At 38.3% G+C, this 11,374-nt stretch overlaps 1 protein-coding gene across 2 annotated transcripts in view; it reads left to right on the forward strand.

Annotated features, from left to right (window-relative positions):
• RIC8B (RIC8 guanine nucleotide exchange factor B) overlaps positions 1–10,667 on the forward strand; it is a 32,427-nt gene extending 21,760 nt beyond the window's left edge. Inside the window, exons 7-11 of one of the 2 annotated variants that reach the window (XR_009486497.1) lie at positions 1,095–1,239; positions 1,392–1,536; positions 3,330–3,449; positions 6,732–6,856; positions 9,582–10,667. Coding sequence is in view for 1 of the 2 variants with exons in the window: in XM_059846263.1 (XP_059702246.1) it covers positions 1,095–1,239; positions 1,392–1,536; positions 3,330–3,449; positions 9,582–9,693 (522 nt within the window). In the remaining variant the exon portion in view is untranslated. The remainder of the gene's footprint in view (positions 1–1,094; positions 1,240–1,391; positions 1,537–3,329; positions 3,450–6,731; positions 6,857–9,581) is intronic. The other variant, XM_059846263.1, reaches the window with a different exon arrangement.
• Positions 10,668–11,374: the final 707 nt, after the last annotated feature.

Here is an 11,374-nt window from a genome sequence, read left to right on the forward strand (position 1 = left end):
ATTGGGGGAAGTAAGCAGGGACAAAGTAAAATGTTTTTGCCAATTGTTTGAATACTTGGTTTGAAAAAGAGAGGGTCTGTTTAATCCAAAGCAGTCGATACTGTAGCATTAATGTAAGGATCAGTTCCTAGTGAGTCCAATTTCAGTAATTGTGCTGTAATTTTGCACAGGACATGATACTTTACATTAGACACCTAGAAAACAAAGGACTTGCAATTTCTTATTATAGTGACACACTTGTTTTATTCCTTAATAAAATATTGAAGATCCATAATTCTTATTAGAGTCTTCAGATCGTTAAATATTTCATATTATGGCCCAGATTTGTTTGCAGATCATATATCCTTTGAGTGTGAAAAAATGTACATAGATTTTGAGTCTGAAGGCATTCACACAAGGAGGCACAAGATAGTTAGCACCATTCATGCACTACCTGCCTTTCTTGAGGGTTGAAGTTAACAATATTAATGACCTCTAATGAGAAAATAGTGTATTTGAGGAAATGTTAAATAGTGATTTCTCCAAAATATTTCTGAAATTTAGCTTGAGCTTTTAAAAGTGTTTTGTGGTTGAAGTATGTTTCCTCTCTATGTAGAGCCCATTTTTGAAATTCAGTAGTAGAACTTGCAATGTACTTATTTTCCTGCTTTTTCATTAAGCACGTCATTGTTCTGTATAAACTACAGAGCATTTTAAGAGTGTAAGCTTCCTTAAACTGGTATTTCTAATACTTTTACAAGATACATAAGGAAAACAGAAGGAACAGAGAACATGAGGTTATGGTTGCCTGTTGACCAACTCTCCTGGGACACCCATTTGTGCTCATATACTCCTAATAATTGCATTTTTAAAGTCTGCATTTGAGACAGTATTTTTCTGCCCAAAATGACAGACGAGAAAACTTAAATATAATAAGAAGCAGGAGTCACTCTTCATGCATGTGGGCATAGTTGTCTGATTTTATTGCCTTTTTTTTTTTTTGAAGGACAGAGTATTTTTTTGTTCTGTTGACTAGAATTGTTTTTGCAAATATTGGTTTTGCAAGATATTTCCATGCATTTTATGATGTTCTTCCCTTTCTTGTGTGCTGCCAGGTACTGCCCCCATTAAGAGATGTCTCAAACCGTCCTGAAGTTGGCACAACAGTGAGGAACAAACTCGTGCGCCTTATGACACATGTTGACCTTGGAGTAAAGCAAATTGCAGCTGAATTTCTTTTTGTTCTATGTAAAGAGAGAGGTAAAAATTACTTTTACTTCTCCCTTTTGTATAAGGTCTTGCTGTAATTGGTATATTTGCCTCTTGCTGTAACTCCTAATTTGTGTAGTATTCTGGTGGGGTTTGTTTTGTAGCTGAGTACAGCTGAATAATTTTCTGTATCCTCTTTGCAGTTGATAGCTTGTTGAAATACACAGGCTATGGTAACGCAGCAGGATTGCTGGCAGCCAGGGGCCTGCTTGCAGGAGGAAGAGGAGATCATTGGTACTCAGATGATGAGGATACAGACACGGAAGAATACAAATCTGCAAAGCCAAAGTATGGTATTGTTTTCAATTTCACATATCCTGTTGCATTTTGGATTCTTTTGACGTGATTTTGGGGGTTTTTTGCCTTTTTCAGAGAGGCCAGTTTTGGAATGATACGTGCTTATATTAACTCCTGTCTTCTGCTGATTTCATGGTCTAATTATTCAGAAAACAGCCTCTAATAGTGACCATCATGTAGTCAGATATGGTTGCAGGGGAGAAAAAAAAAGTTACTACAAGAATCATTTAACATCTGAATAACTACTTAAAATTCAAGTGTGAAAAGAGATTTTTATGGAACTGATAGGAAAAAAATTTAGTAGCAAACTTAGCAGGGATGGGTTTTGTATCAGATTTTTGAGGAACTCACATGAAGTTTGCCAAGCTGCTAACTATAGTTTGTGGGGTATATCTCTGTAATGGAGAAAGTAATGGTGTCAGATATGGCTAAAGATTTTAGCCAGAACTTTGTTAAAAAGGAGAAAAACAATAGGTTTAGTTTTGGTTTTGGCTGAGTTTTAGATTGCCTGGTACTAAAATTTTCCTGAAAAACCAAGTAGGTCAAATAGGTAAATATGGGAGGAGCAAAATAACTTGTATAGAAGTCATGCAACAGGAATCCAATATATTTGTTTGAAGAATTCAGTGACCATGTAGAAGCTTAGTTTATTTTTATTAGTTGTAATTGATTGGGTGCTATAGGTTTTAGTTTGTCGTGTTACGTCTAGTATTCGGTGCCATTTTAAATATATTCTGAAATTGTTGATCGTGGACATCTGAAGTGTTAGCATTATTCTTCTGTTTTACTCTGCTTTCCTTGAATTACACAGACATGATTAGGTGCATGGTGGGTGCTTGTGGTTTATTGAAAGATCCCTATTAAGGTACATGAACAAAGGACAGGATTAAATGTATGAGATTTAGGAGTTACGTTGCCTCTATGCAAAGAAATTAGCTCTAAGCCAGGAGGTTTCTTTTTATTTCTGCACTTCAGGATTTTTTTTCTTGCTGTTTCCTCTCTGCTCTTCTTTCAAAACCCTGACATTCACTTATATGCATATAAGTAAAGCTGTAACATCCATTTAGTTAAAAGCTAGCACTTATATGAAAAATTTAAGATAACTGTCAGTTGATTTATGCATCTGATTTTCTGTATTGCTGTTAAATATCTGTGATTAAAATGTTTGAAAGGATAATGTGCCTTGATAGTTTTCTTTAAAACTACTTCTCTACTTTTGTTACCATTTCTGTATCACTGTTCATTTGTACTAACAGTGAAAATAAAGCTGGCTTTGTAAATGCTCAAAGTAACTTAATCTGGTTTGAGCAAAAAGTCATCATCATAGAAGGGCAACACTTAACTAATTTAATGGAAAATTAACTGGAACCTGTCTATATTTTTAAAATTAAGCCTGTACAGAGTTAGTTTCAGACATGTATCTGTCATCCAGTTCCCTATTTATGTCATTAGTACTAATGATGTTGTCATTGTTACCATCATCATTCTCCTGGTTTTAAACTGTTCCTCTCGGAATTCCAACAACAAGAACTACCAGCCTGTGCCTTTTTGAGCACTGACAAGACATTAATACAGTGAATCCACACAAAGATTCAGTCACGATTTATGAGAAAATACAGTATAAATATGAACTTTGTCTATTTATAACAAAATCTTTTGTGTGCAGTTCAGACAGTTTTAGTCTTGATGGTTTCTGTGATTTCTCCCTGTTTCCTGCTATTAAGAAGATAGAAAATGTACCTATTTCTGCAGAAATGTAAATTGTGTTGTTTTTTCACCTCCAGCATTAACCTTATCACTGGTCACTTAGAAGAACCAATGCCCAATCCAATGGATGAAATGACAGAAGAACAAAAAGAATATGAAGCTATGAAGCTTGTCAACATGTTTGATAAACTTTCCAGGTATTGTATTATAGCTGCTTTTGAGAGGCAGCTTGTATCCTGGCTCTTTACTAAGGTCTAGTGCTTCAAAATAGTGCTGGAGTCAACTTCTTTGTAGAATTAGGACCACTTAAAATGCAGAAAAAATGTTTAGCACTTCAAAGGAAAGAGTGATATGTTGCAGGACTTCAGAGGAAACCTCTTTTGGAGAGGACTGGACAGAACTGGGAAGATCTGGTGGTCAGGGGACCTGCCTCCTGAATAGATAGGCTGATTGTAATGAAGAGAATTTCTTCTTTTAAAGTATGGGAAGCATACTTTAAAAGAATCTAGGAATCTAGGCCCAAGACAAGCATGGTTATTTTCCCCAAATTAATGAGCAGCATCTCATTGTAACTACTTATGCCTGCTGCTTGTATGAAGAGCGAATACAGTGTGAAAATAGTTGTTGTCAGAAACAATAAGTTGTATAATGGAGCAATTAAAAGGGGAATTACAGTTAAGACTTTCTGTGGATTGATTAGGTTAAGTGTGGACTGGATTACAAATCAGCCTTTGTAATTTGTTTTATGTGACAAAGGTAATGCCACCAAAGAAATGGGTACTTAGTGTGACACAATGGTGTTACAGTATTGATACAGAGAGTTGATCTTCAGTTCATAATTTTCTATGCTCAAAGAACATAGACCTGTGCTGTTATCTCTAGCTTTTTTTCTCTTTGGCTCAACATGCCTAGAATTTACTGGGGCTTTTTTCCCCATACTTCAAGCCATATTGGATGTATTTTTTTTAATTCATAAGTAAAGTTACATTCTTGAGAAACACTTATGTGATACTAATTTGCCATGAACTGAGCTGTAGGAGGTGAATAAGGGCATCCATTCTTCAAATGTGGAAAAAACTCATCAGCTAGAAATGTGCTTGTTTTGTGAGAGTCTATAGATGGTCAGTTAACAAGATCTATTGAGAGAAATTCAGCAAAACAAGTTTTTACATCTCTTTTAAGGATTAGGGGTATAGCAAAAGATACAGGAGAATCTGGATTTTACATTAGCTGTCAAAAACTGAATTACAGGCAGGATTGAAAGCAGGGAGGGAACTTAGAACAACTGATCCGAGACTGTCAGTGAAGTAATTGGGTATTTTTTCTCATTATTTGTAGGGAACGCAACTGTACCATGTCATAGTCTTCTTAGGAAAGAGAAGAAAATGCAATGCACATGTAATCTTAATTGAATCATTGCTATCTTAAGCTAGAGAATTAAGATGCTGAGCATTAAGAGTACTACAATAAAATGACTAAATGGTCTAAAACATTCTTTGAAAGTAAGATTGAGGCTGCAGACAAGCTGAGACTGAAGGCAGTTGCTGTCACTGCAGCAGTTACACAAAACTGTATTACTGTGGTACAAGAGCCCTTTCAGTTTGGAGGGTTGGAGGCACCTGCTGCAGTGCCTGCCACAGGCTGACAATGACTGAGCAGCTGCTGTGCTATTGTCCCTATGTCACCACTTATCCTCTTGGCCCAGCAGCATTGCTGTCCCCTTGAGCCTTCTGTGCCCCTTACATCCACCTGTAATTTCTTTTACAGCACTTACGCTTCTTCAGGGCTGGCATTCTGTGGTAGGGTTTTTGTTTTCTTGTTTTGTATTGTGGTTATTGTGAGACAGTGTTGTTGATGTGACCCCTTTAGGTGCTGTAATAACATCAATAAAATCATTTCACTGTTCTTCCCACACTTTTTGTTTTACTAAAAATAGGGGAGGAGGAAATGCTGGCAGGAAGGAAAAAGAAAATAAGACTTGGAATGGGGAAGTTGTGGGATGTTTTTCATGAATATAATTGAGTGCACTTGTGGGCCCTGCAGATGTTAAACAACATGGGAAGTTGCCAGTCTTGCGTACCAGAAGGAGTTAGTACTATGCTGATAGTAGTGGGAGTCCTTCCATGGTTTTGGAATAGGACACTTGTGCTGCCTCCAGCTTGAGGAGTGCTGGGAGTTTTCAGACTTAAATCTACATGGAATGCACTTCTTACCCTTGGTTTGCACCCTGCAGATGCAAAGCAGAGGTTGCTTGGTTGGAGTTTTTGGTTGATTCTGGGGTTTAAGGCATGGAGCTCATGGCAGGTTTCCTGCTTCTGCTTTTCTCTCATCATCATAGGAGGGGAAATGTGCCATGAACAAGTTCAGTTTGATGCAGTGCTTTGCAGAGGGGAGGAAGGTGGAACAGGAACAAACAACTTCTTCTCCTCTTGAGCAAGTTTATATAATTTGTTGTAACCTGAACAGGAGCTTAGAGTAAACTTGTGTGATGTACAAAACAGGTTTACTGGTTCACTGGTATTGTCCCAGCAGTGGAAGCTAAGCTTTAAAGAGCTGCCACATTTTTATTGAAGTAAAGTATGAAAAATAAAAAAAGTTGAAGGACTGACAAACTTGTCAACTTCCTTCCCTGACTGATGAAAATAATTAGGCCAGTTTGTCACTGGGGCACTTCAGATTTGACTTTGACTGGCTGAGTATGAGAACTCAGAAAACAAATTTTCTGGGCAGTACTACTTCATTGGGAAATTATAGCCTTCATTAATGGCTGCTGAATGTTTGCACTGTACCCTTTCTAAAGATTTATTGAGGCTATAAGTACAAAGAGACATCTTTTTCCTAGTTCTGTAATATGCCAGTGGATTTTTACTTTTCAGGTTTATTTTTATTTTCAGCATTGGCACTGAAAAATAGAAACTTTCTGAGATCATGTAAAACTGATTGACTCTTTTGGTCATTTCAGGTCATATTTCCCAAGCTTTTCGACTCTTTTAGGTTTTTGGTGTTTGGGCCTGTTCATGAGGTAATCGACCATCAACAAGGCTAAATTAAAATTAATCACCCAGTTTTGATTTCTCAAAATACCTGTAGGAAAGCTGAATATTGTTATGAACCCATTTCCCCATGCCAATATTTTAACATAGAGTCAGATTCTGCAAAGGCTTTTATAGAAATGAGTATTTTGATCAAATTTGACTGAGTGAGATTACTTTTTTAAAATCATCAAATATATACAAATTATAAGTATAAATGAACATGAGAAATCTCGATTACTGCATTTCTTGGGTGATCCTGGGTGCCCGAACTTGGCCCTGATGTAACTTGTGGGTTTTGTCTGCAGTAGTGTCTTGTTGTTTCTTTGAGAACTGTTTGATGACTGTAAATCAGTGTCCTCTGCACATCATGCACATCTTTGAGCTTTGAAGAAGTCCCCAGATCCTCAAGGATTTAACTCAGCCTTCCATTTTTTTTTTTTGCAGAACATCTTGTTAGCCACCTGAAGTCAGTGTTGTGTGATATTCTGTCCATATAATAGATTATTGGAGATACTCCGTGTTAATTAAAATGTCTGGAAAAAATGCTAACATTTTTTCTATTATAAATGGTAGGTAGAATTGTATATTAATTGACTAATTTAGAATGTCAGGATGCTTTTTCCAAGCCAACCTTGTATTAATAGCAAGAATCCTTTTGCTGATAAAACATCTCCAATTACCACAGCTTGGGTTTTGTTGTATGTTGAACAGAAGTCAACAAAACGAGTAAGAGAACCTGTCTAAATAAGGCACCGTACTCATTAAAAACACAAAATTAATCATAGGATCAATGAAGAAGGCAATGCTACATCGAGTTTGTTTTTTTCTTCCCCTTTTTAATCATAGAACAAAATAGTGTTCCCTGAAAGGATCGGAACTATTATGTGGCACTCAATTATAAGGAGGTGAATAGGTCCCCAAGATGCTGTTTTATCAAAGGGGCAGGCTGGTGTTTACATGATGGCTGTTTGATTACAGACACCATCATTAAATCTGTGTGGCGGTGCTGCCCTGCAGCACAGATGGCGGGCAGGAGAGAGTCACCCTTCAAAGCAAGGCAATGATTTTTGAGTCGTTATCAAGCTAAATGGCAAGCAGGAAGGCTGAACTTGTATGGATATATTTGAAGGGACTCTTGGGAGATCTGCAAGTGGAAGAAGAGAATGCATTTTACCAACTGTTTAATTATGGTGTGTTCCTAAGTACACTTGACTAGAATGCTTTATTTGCATTAGAAAAATGAGTGTTACAAGATGCGTTTGAGTATGTGGAAGGTCACCTCAGGATGTTCAAACATGTATAAATACACACATTGTGTGCTTGTATGGAACTTCATAGATATGGAAGAATTCCCACTGCCATCTACTGGGCTGAGGCCAGCAGTGTTCTGCCCTGTGGATATGCTACAAACATCCAGTTTCTGAACAGTGACCTGTTTTCTGAGGCTCTGCCTCTCACTTCCTGGCACTTCCTTTCCCGCCTTGTCTCTCTCTCCCTGTGGACAGTGAGCACATCCTCAGGTAGCCCAGGGTGTCAAAGCACAATTGAGGTCTAGATTGTGGTTAGAAAGAAAATAGGCTGATCCTTGTTTCCCCTCCTTCTTCCTTTGGTGGCTTGGCATATTTCTGTCTTCACACATTACAATTTTACTGTGTAGCACTTATGGAAGTGCTGAGGAAGGATGAGTGGAATTCAGCCTCCTAATGCAGAGAACAACAAACCCCTACCAGCCCTCTCCCATCCTGCTCAGGGACTCACAAAGCAGGAAGCTCATGTAGGAACAGAAAGTTACTTGATAAGCATCCTTGTTACTCCATGCAATGTGAGCTCAGCCTGGCTCCCATGGTTAAAGCTTAAAGCTACAGCAGGATGTGAAAGTGAGGCTGGAAAAGAGAAGCCTCAGAGAAAGAGCTTTGCCTTTATAATTGACAGATGATGAGATAGGACTTCTTGACCATATTTAGAGTCCTAAGAATTGTTGGGAAGAGAGGGAGGTCCCCACATAAAAGGACCATGGGACCTTGTTTTCATGTGTTTCTCTTTCCTTTTTCATTAAGAAATTCTTTATCCTTTATCTGATTGTCACATCTGCACAAACAGCTGCATTTATCTTGCTGGTCTCTTTTTGAGATGTGATTTAACTGCATCTTGACTGTACAGTGTCTGGCGTATGCATGCCATGTGTCTCAGATGTTGCCTTTCTTGCTGTTCCTGTGGGTGCATCAAGGTTGGATTGATTGCCAGCTGTGTTCAAGGAACTGTTGTCCCTTTTTTCAACCAAGGTAGTAGTACAGACCAGGCAGAGAGCTGATGAGATGGCTTTTCTTCCCCACCAAGTGATGCAGTTTTATTGTCCGTGGCTTGGGAGGGTGGTAGATGTGTGTTAAATTGACAGTTTTACTGGGCTGCCTTTCAACTAAGGGGTACATTAACATCAAACCTCTGCTCTTTTATTTAAGGTGACTCCTGAATATTTAGAGGTATTTTCCCTTTTTTTTTCAGCATAAAATCAAAATGCTATCTTTGCCCTTACAGCTTTTGCCATAATCTACATATAAATGCGGTGATAAAAAGTAAGGATTAAATAAATCTTTGCTAATACTTTTTGATTGGCTTAATCAATAATTAATCATCTCTTAGATGAGGCTGTAGCTTTTGGAGTAGATATAATTGGATTAACCACTGAGCAGCCTTTGGAGCTTTGAAGAGATTCAAATGGCTGTAAATCCTGTAATTAAACTGCCACAAACAAAAGCAATAGTATTAGAATCAATCAGCTATTTTTAAATGAATCAGCAAGTCCTTAACACACTCCTAGTCGTGGTGTAGGCAGAGTCTGTTCTCTTAACTGATTTATTTCCTTCAACAAGATTAATATGTATAAAATCATTGTTTTAATCGCTTGGGCATATATTAGCCAGAATGGCAGCTGAAATTTTAGGAAGAACTGGCTGTTAGAGAACTCTCAGAAGAAAAGCTAGTTTGTGTATCCAAAACAGTGAACCTGCTCCTTGTCTTAAGCCTATTAGGCACTGACTTTTCATGGTGTCTTTAATTGGCTAAGTAGGTTTGGCCTACATGAATGAAGTCTTTATCTGTCCTGCTCTTCCCCTCCCACCTGTTTGGGAAGGGTTTTGTGCCTTTTTCTTCAAAACAGAGGGCTTTAGCAGGAATAACTTCCTTTTAGAGGCCCATTATGTACCAAAGCATATACTGTATGTGCCTGTATTATACACATGTGAATTGATATGTGTGTGCACACTAATATGGATTCTTTCTTTCAATCCCTCACAGAGATGAGCTCATAAAGCCAATGGGAGTGCGGCCGGATGGGACAATGGCTCCTTTGGAGGAAGCAGTCAGCCAGTACCATACCAGCAAGCAAGAGAGCTCAGATTCAGACTAAGGCATCGCCTGCTTTATTCTCAATTCTCCTCTAATCCACACTTCTCCTTAGAGCCACATCTTTTTATCCTCACATTAGCCAGCATCACTTTACTGTTCTATTATTGGCATATTTAAATGATGGGTCCTGTGGTGTAATGTCTGAATTTTTATTATGTCTGTTTAGAGAACAAATCAATTAATTAGTTTATGATCTTTATTAATTTAAAATTAAATGTGTTTCAAAAGGATAAAAAGTGAAAGCCTGCAGTGTAAAATAAAGTCCACTTTCATTTTCCAGAATCCTGTTTTCTGAACTCTGTAGGTTTTCCCATTCTTGATAACCTTTTGTATTGTCTTGCCAGTCTTCCTCTTTATGTAATTGTATTAATGAAGTGTGTTTACTTAATGGCATTAGGAGCAGAGGGTGTTTAGACTTAGAAGTCTGATTGACCTTGTGAGGCTGCTTTAGCTGGCATTGAGCAGTGATTTCAAAGGTTCCGTTTTTGAAGTGCCCTGGGGTTTCTTACTGCTACAAACTTCTCCAGTTAAGCTGCTGCATAAGATTTTAACAATGTGTCAGTGACAGACTGCTTCTGAAACTGCCTTTAAATTGGGAAACAAGATGATGGATTTTTTATGTCTTCCCTCCCTCCCTGGTTAAGACCACACGAATATATCTCCTCCTCCCCTCTTTGGTTGAGTGAAAACATCCCTATTGAAAATGGTGTTCAAGAATTCACTTAAGTGATGCCGTGAATGGGAGGGGACTGGAGTGCATGTGCCAGTGTTTCACTGAATTGGGGCCTACTTTTGGAGATTAACTGCTATGCCTCATTTGAAGGGAAGTCAAACTAATCAACAAAGAAATATTTCCTCTTAGAGAGAACTTGGGAAGCAATGGAATAGAGAATGGTTGGGTGGAAAGGAGAAGAAAGCGTCACTTTCAATTCTGTACTCTTTAAAAACAAAGATTAAAGTTTTAGGCGTGCTGCACTGCTGTTGTTGCCTCTTTGCCTGCTTGGTTTCTTCCTGTGTTTCTCCCAGCATTAATTACATAAAGAATAACCCATGCCCTAGTTTTGAATTCAGTATTTTGTGCAGCTTCAACGTGCCATTCACTGGGAATGTTTCAGAGGTTGGTGTTGGTTCTCCAGTTTGTCTTTGTTTCCTATGACTTGACACTGGTTCTCTGAACTGAGGAAGTTGGTGTTCAAAGACTCTGTAAAGGGGGATTTGGTATGAAATTGTGCTGTGGTTACTTATGTGAGGAGCTTCTACAGATGATCTTAGTCTTCCAAAAGAACTGAAAAGAAAAAATAATGCACTGCTGTCCTCTCAGTGGTTTATTTTGTGTTTCCAAAGGACACTGCCCAGCCACAGCAATGTTTTTCTTGGTACATATGTTATGTCATACCTCTTCTTTATGATTCCAAAAGTGGAAGGGACCAACTGTCCAAGAGCAAGAAATGTGCTTGGCTGCATCTAAGCTGGGTCTCAAAAATGTAATTCTGGGTTTAGCATCATGCACTGACTACTCTGAGCCCAGCACAGATAAGTATTGTGTGCCCTACAGGTGCAAAGAATTTGTGATCCCTCTCTGAGGAGCAAAACTCCCCTGGCCCTGTTAATAAGGAACTGTCTTGTGTCAGCTGGGGCTGGGGAGGAAATTATTTCAGTCATGGGCTTCTTGCTGTTGAGCA

Source organism: Haemorhous mexicanus, chromosome 5 (assembly GCF_027477595.1).
Source record: "Haemorhous mexicanus isolate bHaeMex1 chromosome 5, bHaeMex1.pri, whole genome shotgun sequence".
Lineage (NCBI taxonomy): Eukaryota > Metazoa > Chordata > Aves > Passeriformes > Fringillidae > Haemorhous > Haemorhous mexicanus.